The sequence below is a fragment of the Anoplophora glabripennis genome, unplaced genomic scaffold (genome assembly GCF_000390285.2).
Source record: "Anoplophora glabripennis isolate ALB-LARVAE unplaced genomic scaffold, Agla_2.0 scaffold118, whole genome shotgun sequence".
NCBI lineage: Eukaryota > Metazoa > Arthropoda > Insecta > Coleoptera > Cerambycidae > Anoplophora > Anoplophora glabripennis.
In genome coordinates, this window is record NW_019416233.1 from 164,320 (window position 1) to 182,688 (window position 18,369).

At 32.5% G+C, this 18,369-nt stretch overlaps 1 protein-coding gene across 3 annotated transcripts in view; it reads right to left on the reverse strand.

Annotated features, from left to right (window-relative positions):
• LOC108908843 (ras-GEF domain-containing family member 1B) overlaps positions 1-18,369 on the reverse strand; it is a 201,133-nt gene that overhangs the window by 10,414 nt on the left and 172,350 nt on the right. For 2 of the 3 annotated variants that reach the window (XM_018712991.2, XM_018712992.2), the window contains one exon: positions 47-106. In XM_018712991.2, the coding sequence (XP_018568507.1) occupies positions 47-106 (60 nt within the window). Of the gene's footprint in view, positions 1-46; positions 107-2,481; positions 3,267-18,369 lie in introns of all 3 variants that reach the window. The other variant, XM_018712990.2, reaches the window with a different exon arrangement.

Below are 18,369 nucleotides of genomic sequence, written 5' to 3' on the forward strand. Positions count from 1 at the left end.
TTAATTAAAATCGCTTAGTGGCAAACATGGACACGAATCGACTTACCCTTCGGTTTGAACAGTCTTTTGGTGTGAGGTCCGATGCTACGGTACCAAATATTGTAGGCTAAAAATAAATTAGTATTAGTGTATATTTAGTTCGGTGGGCGCCTTTTGGCAAGTACAGTAATTTTATGTTATACGTGTCACAAAAATGATTTGTTTTCAGATACCCAATTTGCCTGTGCACGTGAAATTTGCGAGATATATTGCGGAAAATTGTCATGCAGCTGTATTTACATGTTTGGTTAAAAAAAACCGCAATATATCGCATGCAATTAAATCAACTTATTATTTATTACCTACCTATCTGCTGCTAACACAGATTTACTGTTTTTATGTGAGCTACAACCGTCATATTTTCACAGGACGTGAGGTAAATATAACTATAATAATAAAGCTTTATGCTATAAGAAAATAGATACAAAGAAAAAAAGAGTACATTTCGTCGCTGTTAAAATGCAAAGATGTTTCTGAAAATTTGACTTAAATGAGTATTAATTCTCCAATAAACTTATAACAGCTTTTTCTAGTTCATGTTCTTAAATTTTATTTATTGTAAATCGGAAAAAGTAAGATACAAATATCTAGATATGTTTTTTGTTTACTGGCAAATCAACAGTAACCACTTTCTTAAAATTGTACTATACGGTAAGAATTTAATGAAATGAATAAACTTTTTCGTTCTATTTAAACTTTTTTTCATTTAATATTTGTATGTACTGAAATAATTTTACTAAATTATAATATGCTTGTATACGTATAAGCGACTAATTAAAATATGAATACATTTTTTATGATTTCAAGGTTATATACAGGCTGTTACAAATTCGCTTCTCACTACACTCTGGTATCTCGGAAACGGTAAGAGATACGAAGTAGCTTAAATGGGGGCAAAGCTAACATGATTAGTTTTCGAAATATTCGAAAAAAACCGAAATTTTGGAAAACCGTTGTTGTTTCATTTCAGCCTTATTTGAGGTGATATTGAAAAAAGAAGAACACTTTGTCGTGGCAACTTTTTGTCCTCTATCGAATAGCATAATCAATTTTTATATGTAACGTTTCGTCTCTGCAGGACCATCATCAACTTACTTTTTTTAAATACGACCCTGGAAATATTATTACATTTTTTGCAAGCCTTTATGACCACCAATACTGTATTGGCTCAACCCGAACCAGATTTCGACGTTTTGTCTCGAAAATATCATCTTCAATGTATTCGTTCCCAATTTATCTAAATTTTTTATTTAGATTTCTATGTTTATTGAATATCACCTCTAACAAGGTTGAAATGAAACAAATACGGATTTCCAAAATTTCGTTTTCTTTTTAATATTTAATTAATAATTAATTTAATATTAAAACTAATCATGTTAACCTTGATTTTTTAGATGTATAAGTTGGTCCCCTGATTATGCAACTTTGCCCGCATGTAAGCTACTTCGTATCTCTTACCGTTTTCGAGATCCCTGTAGTGAGAGCGAATTTGTAACAGACTGTATAGAAAAACAGTATATTTTATAAATATTTGGAAATATTTCTTCTGCAACTCTTGACTGTCTTTTATTATTGGAGAAAGAGAAAGCTTTATGGAGTGTAAGAGCAAGATTGCAACATTTTCAATATTGATTTCTCTCATCAAAATAAAGAAAATAGTGTTTAGTGGCATTTTTTACTTAAACGATTGCTAAGAGCTCTACAATTACTCAAAGATTGGCCGTGAAAAAGAGTTTTTGACAAAAAAAACTATTAATAATATGAACTACAATAGGATCGTATTCGATAGAGTAGAGCAAAAAATAGTCGGTCAAAGAAAAATCGTATATCGAAAATATTCAATTTCTAAACCCCTTAAAACCGTATTGCACTGGATCCTTTGACAGGCAATGATTTATTACTTTGCATCGAATATGATCCTACTATAGGTATAATTTATTTCATAGCTTAGTTTGCTCATGGCGATAGTACTGCAAATATATAAAATATGATAAAACATTATTCAATGGCATCGAAATTTGGAGTCTGAGATTGTTATACGAAAGTTGTTTGATGTTGAAGAGAATATTTTACATTTCCATATGGACCATTTTTAAAATTTACGTGCTCGTCATCGGTGGGATAAAGATTATTTTGGTCTAATTTCTCAAAAATTATGAAGAGATTGAATCTATACATTTAAAAAGTGACGAAATTATTCCACTACTAATAATATGCCAAATTGTGTCTTTTTTGTTGGACTTTTAACGGTAAACTACTTAAGAGATATAAAAGCTTTTTTGGAAATGATCCATTAAAATTTGTGGAAGAGGATTCCGTTATCAAAATAACTTTTTTTAACAGTTAAAGCTTTAGACCCTCTACTATTTCCGGTGCCACACAATAATACGTTACTCAATTTTATTTTAATTAAAAAATGTTTAGCTTTCACTCTGTACTTACGAGATAACTATTCTGATAACTATTCGTAAGTCCATTTCCATTATAAGTCGTGCACTTCCTAAATTGATCAGTAAGAAAATCAGTCTCATCCAATGAGCTCAGGGAATCGATCGAACTCTGTGTGAAATCCACTTTGGTAGTCGACACGGAACTACTCAAATGCCCGGAGTCCTTGCTCAGACAAGTTTGGGGCTTGTAAGATGGCACATTGGGTTCTTCAGACTCATAACTCGAAGCACTAGAGCACGATCCGAATTTTTTCTCACTACCCGTCTCGTAACCATTATTGTCGTAGTATTTCGCGTGATCGCCGATGTTTTCCGTGTATTTCACGTTACTGTACTCTCCGTTCAACAGCTCGGAGGTGGGTATTATTTTAATCGGTTCGAACACCTCGGATATCGCGCTCGTGTAAAAATTCTGCTCCTTTGTCTCGCAGCTTCTCTCGTCCACTACTTTGCCTGCTCTAGACACCGTCACCTCTTCCTTTGTGACTGTCGTGGACTTTACGCTGAGCGAGGTGTCCAGCTTCACCGGTGCTTTCAAAATACCGGTTTTAATCAGCAGAGTATTCAGGAGGTCGCAGGGAGGTACCTGGCCCGTTATCAGAGCCTGTTTTATGGCCATCCCATCTCGGCCTTCGAGCGCCACGGGGATACCGTTGATGAAAAGCACTTCTTCTTCTTTAATGGACGATTTCTTTTCACAATCAACCACTTTGGCCCCCTTGCCCAGGATTGATTCGACCGTCTCCTGTATTTCCGGATCGTCCATTGTGGTGTGGGCTGCAAGCGGGAGATTTATGTAGGTAAAATTGGGAAGAGGGTAAACGGAAGTAAATCAATTTGCTGTTATTAACAGGAAATATACAAGTTTCAAATGGCTGGATATGCACTTTGTTGTGTTTTGGATTTCTGGTCCCGTGATGCAAATAGATTAAAAATTGTTGAGGCGATACATTAAACGACATACTGATCTTTTTTCACTTAATGTTAACAATTTTCTGTATACAGGGTGTCTCATAAATAATAGGCAATATGCTTGGTTGAAAATAAATCGATTAAGAAATTACCTTACTAAGATTTTGCCTCCTTAAATGAACTTCGGGAAATATTATTTGGCCCACTTTTTTTTTCAAGATAATACCATTCTTTTTACGAAAATTTATTGAAATTTGATACAGGGGATTTTTTGAAGTAACCAAAGTTGACCATTGGCTTATATCTCACCTATGAGATAAAAGCCGGTGAGAATATTTGGAATAATCATGGTTTTTTAACATATTTTTTTTTGAGAAAACAAGCATTTTACGGATTGTCACTTTATTTGTTGTAAACAAGATACATTGGTTTCATGTCGCTAAAATGGAATATGAGTAGTAAGGTGGCCCAAAAAAATTTTTCGTGTTTCTTGTGAAAATATGTTAGTTTATCATGTTTTAAGAGACCCCTTAAAAAATCAGTTCAAAAAAAATTTGTTTACAGGTCGCTCAAGATTTTTAAAAATTTCTAAAATCGTCAAAAATTGATTTTTTTAAATTTTTTTCTTATTTTATCATTTTCTAGGGTGAAAAAAATTTCGATTCTGAAAAATCCAAATCAATATTTTAATTTCTAAAGGTCACTCATATTTTAACTTTAAAAGTAGTGTACCTAAAATGTTTTCGAGCGACCTCTAAAAATAAATATCAACGAACTAATATTTTTTTTATTGAATTTGACGAACAAAAGAATAAAAATAAATCACGAAACACTTAAAAAATTTCTCGAGACAAAATTTACTACCGCACTGTATCAAATATTTATAATTTTTTAATTTTTTTTTAAATTTAATTGTCCCGTGATTTATTTCTATTCTTTTGTTCATCAAATTCAATAAAAAAAATTATTAGTTCGTTGATATTTATTTTTAGAGGTACATTTTAGGCAGGGTGCAAAAAAATTATGATTTTTATTTTAAAATCAAAAAACCCGATTTTTTTTATTTAAATCAGATTTTTTTTATTTAAATCAGATTTTTTTGACTTAAATCAGATTTTTTGTTTAAATCGCATTTTCTAGTAATTAACGTCTTATTTCCTGTCAATAATGCCTAATTCGCCGTACCTATACAATAACAAACATTTCCACAGCGCTGCATAAAAAAATAAAACAAAATAAAATTTTCCAATCGAATGGTGGATATCTCACAAGGGTGTATTTGGAAACAATGGAGATTGTTTATTATTAAGCAGTGCGGTAATAAATTTTGCTTCGAAAATTTTTTTAAGTGTCTCGTGATTTATTTCTATTCTTTTGTTCATCAAATTCAATAAAAAATTATTAGTTCGTTGATATTTATTTTTAGAGGTCGCTCGAAAACATTTTAGGTACACTACTTTGAGAGTTAAAATAATTATGAGTGACCTTTAGAAATTAAAATATCGATTTGAAATTTTCAGAATAAAGATTTTTTTAACCCAACCTAAAAAATGATAAAATAACGAGAAAAAAATTAAAAAAAAAAATCGATTTTGGAAATTTTTAAAAATCCTGAGCAACCTAAAAAAATTTTTTTTGGAGCAGAGGGTTCTCTTAAAACATGATAAACTAACATATTTTCACAAGAGACCCGAAAAAAAAATCGTTTTTTTTTGGGCCACCATAATGAGTAGCAAAATCATGTTCTAATTTATTTTATTTGTTAAATTTGTGTTTTTTAATCTTTCGCGATCTAGAACAATTCACCTATGGGTATTCAAAAGCCAACGCCTAGTGAGAAAGGCTTCTAAATGTTGTTTTGCGTCAATCAAATGAGTAAATTTCATTAGAATACATAGCTGAATAGAAAATTGAAATCCGTTTTTTTCTGAAACTGTGCATTTTATCGGGTATTTAAAAAAACGCCTTTTTTAAATCTCTACTAACAGAAAATATGGCAAAAAAACGAATTACTATTTTGGGTACTACTAACGAGCTCTATGTTTTAGATAATTAATATGTATGTGTTGATATAAACCTTCTATACTATACATTCCACTGAAACAACTAAGAAAAAATTGGGAATTAGAAGAAAAATATTTTAGTGTGGTAACTTAATCTAACCATTATTTATTACTCTTGAAGTATGGGTTTAATAATTATGAGACACCCTGTATATAAGATTTGAGATTGTCAACAAAATTGGTCGATATTTAGTATTCATGTTCCTTTAGTCCTCGGAATTTTTCAAAGTTTGTATATTATTTTCTCTCTATTGTCTAGAAATGGAGTATGTATAATTTTCTAATAACAGGAATTTTCTTCAGATTGGAGTCCAACTTCCAAGTTAATTTTCTTGTGATTTAGTTAATCCTATATTTCCTGAATAGTTTTTTTATTTATGTAATTATCTCTGTTATTGTTTGAGATAGATTAAATTAATAACTTCACTTTTTGGGTAAACACCTTAGAAACTATCAACCCATACCCAGCTCCTTTGAGGACATTCAAAATATACTCAGAGGAATGATAATCAAAGACGTCTGACTTACAGTACGAGTCATCGATGCAAAGCCGTTGTTACAAGTAAGGTTAGAAATAAGCTATATTGATTTTTTTCTTTATGGAACTTTGTTCCTTCCTATTATCTATTTTCTTGTTATCCATTTATTTTAATTTTTACTGCAAATTAGTGCGCTAGAATTTAACTACGCGCTGCTCCATAAATAACAGAGTTAACGAAATTATTCAGAAAAATGAGACTACAGTTTGACTCAGAGAATGTCATCCTTAGCCATCTTTACTGAGGCGTCAGCCTATGATTAAAAATAAAATCATCAAAATCTAATTAGTTGTTTTCGAGGAAATCAACTTGAGGACAACTTATTGTGATGTTTTTATTTTTATGCGAAGCAACAACTATTGTCTAATAATTTTTTTCGAAAACTCAAATTTTTGTAGTATTTATTATTCCCGCATTATCGCAGCGCAAATGTAACGGTTTGTTATTGTTAATTGTAAACGAATAATTAATATTGGTAACGCCAAGATTTAGGGAATTTTCGTTACCCTACCAATCGTGCAATGTTGGGTTGCCCAAGTTCCACGACCACGTGGCTAATATTAATATTAGTAGTAATTATTTTTTTGTGCTTTTGTGCTTTTTTTTGTTTAATATCAACTAAGCGTTTCCACTTGTGCTTCAGTGGTGGTCTATAGAAATTAAAAATATAAAAAAACTATAGCGTTTTCGAAAAAGTTGTTAAAAAGTTGTCTCTTTTGGTAGTTAAAATTTTTAAAACGTAAATTTTTAAAACATAAAACTTTCATAAAATTTTTAATGTTATTAAATTAGGCACCTTTAACAAAATGCACTTTGAAATTAGCTATACTTATATTATCTGTAATTTTATGTGTATACGTTATAAACAATCATATTTATGTAAAAGATGGATAACTGCTGCGAATCCAGTTTGCCATGACAAGTTATTATTTCAAAACTGCTCGACTTTCACAAATACCGCGATAAATAAAGCACAATTAGTTTCAGTGGTAACACGGATACTTTATTTTCGTCTGAACTATTCCGAAATAACAGACTGACTATTCTGATCTCATAATCTATTAAAGCGGCTTAACTTAAGTGATATTTCCGGAAATTCCGGATGCTTATTCCGCCCACTGGAGAAACGGTCGAGCGCGAGGAAGCGCGCCTTCCTCATATCTGCTCGGCTAACATGTGTTCCGAACTGTATATGCATTCACGAATGACAGATAGACATATTCAGAGGAAATTAAAACGAAATCATGATGATATACCGTTGGTGAGTGAGGAAATGCCGAATAATCGGCTTAAACTGTGCTGGAGCGTTCACAAATTTATAAACAATTTTATATAGACATTGGAAACTTTGTGGCGAATATCAAATAAATAAACAGTAGTAATCAATATTTTGCTAGTAAGGTGTGTGTAGCCTGTGTGCCGCTCTATGCTCACAATACACAATGCTACTGACTGCCAAAGAAACATGTGCCATACACTCTACAAAGCAAAGCGTCAAACTCACTCACGTCCAACCACCCTCAGCAAAAAACCTGAATTGTTCACAGGCATTAGAGTGTTGCTGGATACGTACCGAATAAATTGATCGATGCGAAGCTTCAGATCATAGGCAGACATGTACATGTTATTGTGCAATTACTAAAATGTGAAATAGTTGATGGTTTGCCACCATTACTAAAAATAGCATGTATTAAAAACTTCGAGTTAGTTCGAATTGGTGAATCAGGCAAATAAAAAAATTGAGGACAAGACAAATATTGAAGCAGTTTAAACCGAAATAAATTATTCGAATACGCTATGTTAAAAATTCTCTCCTAAACTTTAGACATATTCTTTAATATAATAAAGTTAGGTTACATTCTAAACTGACATTGTGTTAATTTGTAACAAATGTAGTAAATATACCAAAAAATTAACATTGAGACTTTAATACAAGTTGCAAAATACACTTTCATTTATCGGTAACAATCTAAGTACCTTTTGAATATAACTACTTCTATTGTACACAATTAACATCACGGTCCTTATGAAAGTGAACGTTGCAATTAATCTCTAAATATAACCCATCAATCATGTCCTAATTATTAAAGAGTTTCTATAACAATTTTGTATTCCTACCCGAACAGAATACATGATGAAACAGCCGAATCACTTTGAGATTTTCAAACTCGAAATTGCTCTTTGATGATTTATTACATCAGTTTAAGGTTAAGCGAGAGGATTTGTTCGAGCGTCAAATATTGTTTAATAACGATAATGAAATAATTAATTTAAAAGGGGAAATTTGCTAACAGTTATTGTTTAGTTAAGTTGTTTCTTGCTTTTGAAGAGCCTTTTTGAAGAAGACTTTTTATTATTTAAGAAAATAATTTCGTAGACGTTCTTTTCATCGGTCCCTGTAAATAAATTAATACACAGGTACTATTTCCATGTTTAAAAAAAAGAAATATTTGTGGTTTTGAAGTTACAGCTAATTGTGACACTACTAAGCAAACCGAAAGGCACAGACCTGCAAATAATGCCATTTTTCTCAAGAATGGCTTTCTGTGGGCGATTTTCTCAAGAGACGATATATATATTTTTTTTAAATAAAAGACCTTTTCAATGTTACTGCCCGTTTTAAAAAAATACGACCACTGTAAAAGTTTTGACCGCTAAAAGGGAGAGGTAACCGGAGAAAACTAACATTTGACTAAAACTAAGAAATAATGCGCCATAATAGTCCAAATAAATGTGCCAAATTTTAACGCGATCGGTAAAAGGGCTCTAAATTATTAATTAAATTAGTTTTATTTTTGACAACTTTGAAGGTCTGTAACTCATTTTTATTTAACTTTCTTTCGTAGATCGTATTTATTTATCGTCGTGAATATGCAGAGTCACGCGTAGTCGATGAAATTTGTGGACACCCTGTACGTATAAAATTTCATTTTATTTCGATATTAAATTTTGCAGTTATTGTAAATTTTTATAATTTTTTTACTATCTAATAGGTACCTTTATATAAATTAAAATCTTTTAATATGATTTAATAATGACGAAAATCTGTGAAGTATACTTTAAGGAAGGTAAGTGTAATAAAGAATATATACGCTAACTATATAACAATTCTCTAAAAATAGAAAAATAAACTACAGGAGTTATTATTATTAGTTCTCATATTTTTCGATACGAGAAAAATGAAAACATTTACATAATTTTACGGTAAAGTTCACGGTCCCACAACAAAATTCCTGCCAGGGAAATTTTTTAACAACTTCCAAACCGAAAAGTTATTTAAGATTAATGTAGAGCACGTGCCCAGAATTGTATCTTTGGTAATATATTTAGAAACAATCTATTTCGGGGTATTAATTTTTATGGCTGTTGGGACGTTTATTTCCAATAGCCGTGATAAATTAACGCAGCTACATGAGGAATTATTAACGACTATTTTATTACCACACTCGATATACTTGACGCCTTGTAGAGTTCAGTGTTATGTGTTTTATGTAAGGAAAATACAGATCGATTATTTAAACTGTTCAAGATTGAAGCATAAAATTTTGAATATATTTTTCATTTTTGAAATGTAAATTACCAATAGTAACTTTGCGGATAAGATATAACTACAAAATATATGTCGTACTCTAAATGACTTGGCTACTTAGCATAAAGTATTGCTTTGTACCGTACCGATCTGTGTACCTACTGGCAGAGAGTGACCTACAAATATGTAGAAACTATGAAAGCATTACTAGTGTTGTACTAGGTGAAATAAAGTTTTTAACTATTGATTTTGTGGGAAACAATTACTCAGCAGGCTACATTGAATCTAGTAAACAGCTAATTATTTGTTTAATTTTACTCAAAATATTGTTGTTAACACTTCAGCAGCAAACAAACCTCTTTTATGGCGCTGTGTATTTTTCCTTATTTTTACCTGCAATTCTGGTCAATTTTTTGCGGACGCCCATGGTAGTTCTATTAAACTCTACTATAGTCTGTTTAGAAATGAAAGAGAGTAATAAAAGCTCATTATGTATGCAAATCGTAAAAAAATATAGTACAGGTGCTTATATTCAATATTTTTATATTATGTATTTTCCGTATAGATGAGGTCTACTTTTAACAAAACTTTGTGCGATCGGACTGTACTAAATTGTAGCAGGTAGCTAAAATTTAATCCCCGACAATCCGTCTTTGTCTATGCCGCTTCAATTTCTCGGTCCATTTCTCTTATAAGTAAACAATATAAAAACAGCATTTCAAAACATGAGGCTACTTTAAGCGTCATAACCGGGTTAAGAGGGTTTTTAGTAATTCAAATAAAATTATTCAATATTATTATCAAAATATTTATTTAAATTTAATGAATAGACTTTTATTCCACACAAAACTATGTATTTTGAAAATCAAATTATGGTGAGTAAATGTAGTGTTGTATAAATGCACAATAAAGAAAATAAAAAAGTAGGTATATTAAAATTCATCCTCTGAATATTCTGATGAATTATCTTCGTCTCCTAGATTGATAAAGATAGGTTCCACAGTAACGTCAATTTTTTAACAAAATTTTCACGTCACTTAATTTAAACGTCGTATTATTTCGCGCTACATCTCCTTTTACCTGCGCCCAGACTAATTCGATTGGGTTAAGTTCACAGTGATAAGGTGGTAACCGTAGTACCGTTATTTGGCGATTTGTTGCCATTTCATCGATAACATATTTTTTTCTGATCTTTATTAAGATTGACAAGTGTCAAAAGTTCCTTTTTCACCATATTTGTTTCAAAAGAAATGTTTTTTCCGGATAACCATTGAATTATATCGGCTTTCCTCCAAGCAGTCGTAGGCGTCCGCTCGGTTTGCCGTGAATGGTAACTGGCATTATCCATGACAATTACAGACCCCTGAGGAATACGATCCAACATCTGTGTAAAATACTCTTCGAAAACATCTGCGTTCATGTCTTCGTGATAGTCACCTGTATTTTTAGATACAAATAAAAGTAAACCGCCATCTACAAAACCACTGGCACTACCTATATGTGTCACTATTAATCTTCGCCCTTTACCTGATGGTTCCTTGAACCCTGTTGAAAGTCATCCAAAAATGCTTGTCGAAAACTTTTTACATTTTTATCTTGCCATACTTTTGTTACAGTATATCCCTCGTTGACCCAAGTTTCGTCTAGATAATAAATATTCCTCCCTTCGTCACGGAATTTTCTAATTGATCTTAAGTAGGATCTTCGCCAACAAATAATTTCATCTTTATCGATAAGAACTGACTTCCTGTTCTGCTTTTCCCAGCAAAAATTCAACTCTCGTAAGACGGCCCATAATTTGCTTCTACTGATTTTTGGCAAATCGTTGTCCTCTGAAAGGTCACTTAAAATTTTGTTTAGCGTTGGTATTTCTTTTTTAAAATAAAATTAGTGTACTTTAGTCACTAAATACAAGTCGAATTTTACTCTACTGCACTAGCACGTCTTCGTATCCAGTAAAATATACTAATGTACACCCATTACCTGTTAGCATTAGTGTTACCCGATAATTACCTGAAACGAAATATTAGCACGCCCATGGCCGGTTCTTATCTCGGGGTTTTATTACTCTCTTTCATTTGCAAACAGAGTATAAACTGTGTTTAATATAAATATGGTACTTAACATCTTTATAATAAATTATTAGATACATTGTTACAGATTTAACCGTTATTAAAATGAAAAATAAACATATAGTTTTTAATGGTAGTCTCATCTAAAGTCATAAATATATTAGCTGTTACAGTGTACGTTTTCTAATACGTTCTGTCTTGACGTGGGAAGAAAAATAAACCAAAAGTTATGGACCCGAGCATTTCGGCTATCTTGGAGCTCATTATGATTATTAGCCTTAATTAAATTTAATAATAAATAAGACGTTCGTTTACATTTTCGGTCAGATTTTATTATTCAATTTACGTTCACTGTAGCCTACTCGAACAATAAAAGATATCGGTATCTAGGTGTTATAAAAATGTTATGTCTAGTAACTCACCTTATATTTTGTGTGGGATAATAAATAGTGATCTGTTAAGATAATTCTTGGGAAATGTGTGGGTAATTTTTACATTAACGTTTGCGTTTGATTCTTTGGAAACCTGAATTATTTTCAACGCGTTGTCTTAAAAGCATCGCCTTCGCGTTTAAGCCTGGTATCCACTTATTACATTCCTGCGTATCGCATCACCTTGTATCATTTACTGATACGGATATGGTGCAAGTACTTATTTGACGGTGTACAGTACTTGATTTTTATCGTAAGTCAATTCGAGATTAAGCCGGGTACTTGTTACGTTTCTTCGTAACGTATCACCATAGTGTATTATTACTTAATTCCGCATTATTGTTTTAATGTGAAGGGGAAAAAATGACCGCACGGGTTTGTTGCGTTTTTTTGTATAACATTTTGATACGGAACGCAACTGATACGCAACGGGAATACGATACCTAGTGAATACCCGGCTTTAGATGATACGCGGATTTGTAGAGAGGTCTTAGAAGTAATTGCTAGTTATATTTTATACTGTAAAATGTGTTAGTACTGGTAATAAAACGTTTTATATTTATCTCGGTTCATTATATGCAGTGATCGTAACTGTATCCTTCAGAAATAAAAAATTACCTTCACATTATAATGTTGAAGATGCCATTCCACAAGGCGACCTTGTGTGTAACTAATATATTTTATTTTCATTACTTTTAACTGCTTTTATATTGAAACTTCAGCTAAAATTATAAATTTATGTGATTTATCCTACGATCACATGTCACAGTTACATTTGAAAAGAAAATGTTTTCGATTAAGATTATTCATGATTCCCGTGCGTTAGTATTGTAAATCTAACCAATTCTAGTGGGTTTCAATAATTGCTCAATTATCAAATTAGAGTTTGCATTTTCCAATTGTGCACAATAAAATAAATGCCATTATTTTATTATTTATTTGTCCTTCAATCCGCATAGGTTAACTGGTTCTCATATCAGTTTAAAATCCGTTATGTGCATCTTTACGTCTATAAAAAGAAGACTCATTTACCTTACTAAATGTCATTGACAATTGATTACAGTAACATGTCCCGCATTATTAATTTATTTGTGTCAATTCACTGTACCAATATACGTTGAGCTTTACCTTTCTCATATTATTGGGAAGAAGGAAAGAGGTCAACTTCACCATGTTGTGGTTTTATCAACCTCGATTAAATGTTGTATCTGTAAGTTAAGTTAAATTTATAAAATGATATGTTTGTTTCGTAGTATATTCTTTTGCTTTGTTGTTTTTAAGGGATTGTTAGTTTTCGACAGTATAACCCTTTTAATAATTCATGTTTTTATAATAACAATGGTCTATCTTTATATATTTATGGCAACTGGAACTTTAATAGATTGTTAAATTAATACTAACCAACTGGATTGAGCATACAAATGTAACAATTACAGAATACCTCCTTCTAAATAAAAAGAAACATGGTTTAATTTTATATTGTTACTGTTATCAGAATGATGAATTTAACGCTTATTTCACAAAGTATTACATTAGTGATTGCTAATCAGCTCGCAAGACGCCTATCCATTGAACTTTTAAAATATTTATTGCATTTCACTAGAGGCCCAAAGACTTAAATGCATGATTAGTAGTAGTAGTATTCAGTAATGTGTGCACGTTAATGTATAAAATACTCGGTTGTATTCGTTTCACATGGTCAGTTCTTCAATCCTTGTCCCATATTATACCGTGAGCCCTCCAAAAGAATATACCGCGCTTTCACATGACACTGACCGTCCATCTTTTAACCGCTTTGACCTCTTGAGCAACATGAAACGTAGTTATATCATCATAGAACTATTTTCTTGCATGTAAATAAATCGTTTATACAAAAATCATGTAACTGTTATACGTAAATTTATATGCGTTTACTTTGACAAGTAAGAAACAAAATACTGCGGATTAGAAAATTGTTCTAACATATTGTCGATGAGGAAATTTTAAGCAATGTATTTGAATTTGTTTTGTTTGTTTGTAATTAAGGAATTAAAATACTCGCCCAGTTGAAGAAAGCGCGCGCGGGCAAACGGTTCACAAACACAACCGCACTGGGCGACCGGCCATAAATTTCAGTTGTTAACAAATTGCCTAGCAGCAAAACAAAGTAGGTAATGGTTTTATAGGGAATTAATCACTTCTATTAATTACCTGTAATCTAGTTTAAAGTGATATATAACATTTTGCACTTGACAGAGGCTGTAAAAGATAAATAAAGATTGTTCGAATCATTTTATTTGATAACTAAAACTTTTATACCAACGAATGCCTTCCTATAGTGAATAACCTCTTCTATGGTAATTTTTTCGGTCGTTCCGTTGCTTTTTTCCGTCGCTTCCATCAGAGGGACGCGGAACACAAAAGATTTAATTTGAAATCCAAATCCGTTCTACATTTGGTGCTGTTGGACTAACTAGGATAATGAGAACTGTCTGGACATCAATGGTCTGCTCGAGCTAACGTTGCGGTCACTCGATACGTCTAGTCGCTAATCCCTGTAATTTAGTATACGATTATTCAGTGAATAGTGTAATTCGTACTTTGAATTTCACAGGAAATGCTGCGATGTCCATTTTAATCCGGACAAAACACGATGGTGATTAATGAACGAGTTTTTCGCGACAGCGGAGCGGAATTTCATACAAGCAACTTCGATCCGACAATGGCTGTCGACGTGAATAGACGGATATAAATATAATCGCGATATTCAAACAGCCGCTTTTGAATTCCGAATTCGTGTAAGAGCACGCCGAAAGTTGTCTCGTTTGGATTACATCAAATAGTGCTTAATACGCCACACAATATTCCTTTGGAAGGTTAGCTAAAAATTGTACCAAAAGGTTTTTTGTGAAGGGCATCCACAATCTCACGTTTGTAATATCGTTATACAATTCGTATTATTTAATTTCCTCTCACATGGTCATTAGAGAATCTTTTGTATCAAGTCATTTATCCAGTTTGTACTTATAGGATGATTGCTGGGGAATATTCAAGGCGAACGCGATCAAGGAAGAAAGAACGGCGATGCAAATATTTTATGCTAATGCAAGGAAACATTCAACCAGTGCAGCACGTGTTGAAACACACTGAAAATAAATTCTTTACGATCGTCCTTCAAGTGACCTTATAGCCGTCGAATAATAAAACATATGGCGCAAATATGGTGTCACATAAATAAATGCTAGTGCCACAAGTTTACAATATACATCACATATTCAACGCTCAAACCATCCCATACATAAACCAGTTATTTCTTCAGTATTTCGTTAAAAGAAAAGTAAAAATTAAATACAACTGCTTTAGTGTATGCAGGAATATTAAAGAATTTTTGATGATCAGAAGATGTAAAAGTTCACCAGAAGTAATGATTTTTCAGTTAAAATAAAAAATATTCCGAAATGGATTTCTCGACAAAGGGAAAACAGACCATCAGATCAATTTAGTTTACTCGCAGAGTTGATTGGCCATTTGGACGAGACATATTTTAATTAAAAATTGTATTGGAAAACGCTGGTAGAAATCGATCCTTGTAGGAAGAGGTCACCGTTGCAATACGATCTTATACAGAAATATTACAGTCGTACTAGTACACTCGTGCATATTTATTAATTCATTAATACATCTTTCTCGGTTTTTGTAAGGACATCTAGTCTTAAAATTATAGACTAGACTCGAGTCACACGAATGCATCCAGAGAACATGCACATTCGTTATCCAATAAGGCAACAGGATCTTTACATGCTGAAAAGCTAATGCAAATGTCACAAGATGAAAGATAGGAATTTGCAGTTTTATCTACGCTCATCACCTTTGAAAGAATCTCTTTGAACCGTATAAGGTGAGAGGACAGGCAGCATCTGAAGACGTTGTTAATTAAAAAACAATGCTTTGTATTAAACAATGCTCCTTTCTATGCAAAGACTTGTATTTACAAATCGGTATTTTCCATTCAGAAATGTTTATTTTTAAATGTCAGAGTAGCGTTGCAACTTACGGACGACGTACCACACGTAACGTGTGTTTAGATAGCTCATAATTTGTATTGAAATGAAGTTAATAAAGCAAGTTCCGGACCAGTCTTTCGCTAAACGATTTGGGACATAAAATTCATTTAAACATTTTTACAATTTATATGATGTGATGGACCCGTACACCTTGATATATGTTTAAATCTAATTTTGGATTAGTATGGGTTCAGCTTACATTTCAGTTTGAAGGATTACTGACAAACCCGCATTACACCAACTGACATGAGGCTATTTTTTCACTTGAATGTTTTTGTAATCTAAATTTTTGGACGTCTACATTTTAAATGGTTTGATGCGAGATTAACTTCCTCCCACGATTCTAAAACTGACGCAGAGTCTGACTGCCACTTCTAATTATCTTTTTATCGTGTATTCTAATCATATCGAACAAGAACAAGTGTATATGTCCTTTATAATTTTACAATAATTTTTTAAGGTATACTGCTGATAATGGGGTAGATAAAGCACAGTACGTATAACAAAATACTTGAAATATTGCATTTATTTACAATTTTAAATTAAATTTACAGTGGTCGAGAACTAAAAATAACAATGGTTAATCAATATCGAATAGCAATTTTGTTTGAGGACTGACGAAGTCTTCTTCATATTCTCTTTTCGACTCGAAGAAACACTAATTCATTCTGAATATTCTTTCGGTGTTCCTAAAACGCGGGCTCTAAAACGCATCAATCACGTATAAATTCAGTTTAGTTAACTCTGGCCCTCCTGCCGAAGCATGGTCTTCGTCCGTTGGAATTGTCAATTAATGGGGAATTGTCTGTCCCCCCATTGTTTGTCGCACGTGGCGAGGAATGTTTAACTTTCATTTCGTTTTATTACTTATCTCCCACAGCCACGTGGAAACGTGCTACCCATTGTCTTCTGGTTAATGTCGATTAGAAACTAAACAAAACCCCTTCGTGAGTCATGATGATTTATTTTCGAGACCGCAATAATGGGTCGTTTATTAAATTGCAATTTGAATCGCGATATAGCAAGGTTACCGTTATAATTAGTTTATTATGCAGCTAGCAGAATAGGAATTTCTTGCGCCGATATGCAAAGTTCCCCGGGCGACTATGCTCGTGGTTTCTTTTGGAGGTGCCGTGAAATATGAGGATATAACTTGGTATGGTTAATAGGAATTGGATATTTAGGTATTTTTAGCAAACAGTGCCAATCGTGCTATGTTGGTTGCCTAAGTTAAGCCGTCACGTTGCGTGTAATCATTTATGAAATCTTTGTATATCTCTACAAGCGTATTAGCATCTTTTATACGTATTTCTAAGGGGACCCGTTAATTTTCTGTTGAGCCAAGCAGTTTTCTCTCGATTCCATAAATCTCAGCTCTGTATTCACTAATCAAATTTCCCAACACTGACGAGGCGTCCCCAGGGCAATCGAAGTAAATGACAAGCCTGACATCAGCCTAAAACGTCCCTAATTATCAGTGAAGTGTATTGAAACGACGCCGTGAAAAATGGGTATATTTCCGAGGAACCCAGTGGGAAATTATTCGAAAGTAAGTAAATATATTCGTCAAGTCTGGAGACGTTTTCAAATACTCAAAATTAAGCGGAAGGCATCTGGAGATGACGGCACAATTATTGACTCGTGTAAGATGAGATGCAGCGGGGCGCAGGGACAATTCCAGAGGTAGATTTAATATGTCAGTATCTGGGGAAGTGTATGGTGACTTAATGGAAGTGCATTTGATCGAGAATTCAATGTAGAGTGAGAGGATGCATGAGTTAGATGTTAGAATGCTTGACTGACAACTCGTCGTTGCACACATAATAGTTCAGGTTGCATTAGATCATTACGGAAGGACTTTCTTGATATTAAAGGCACAAAATTGAACTCTGCAACTGGAAGTTAAAGCTAAATTAAATTAATTAATAAAAAACTAATAAAAAATTAATAAAAACAAAAATAAAACAATATATAGCAATATAATTAAGGGCCCCATATTCTTTAAATAGTGTTTTCCGCAAAGACAAATAATTTCAAACTGAATAATCTAAAGCTTATCAAATAATAGGAATGTTATGTCATGCCACCTGAGTATTTTCAAAGACGCCGCAGTAAAACGAATAAACAGGTGCAAAAAACGATCAAATCATCAAGGTTTTAGGTACTGAAATCTACGAAAATACTAACTTTTTTATATATAATTCCACATGTAAATATTCTTATAACATTTACTTGCTTAGTCCTACATATAAAATTGTTTACTTTTATTTATAAGTACGTGAAAATAATTC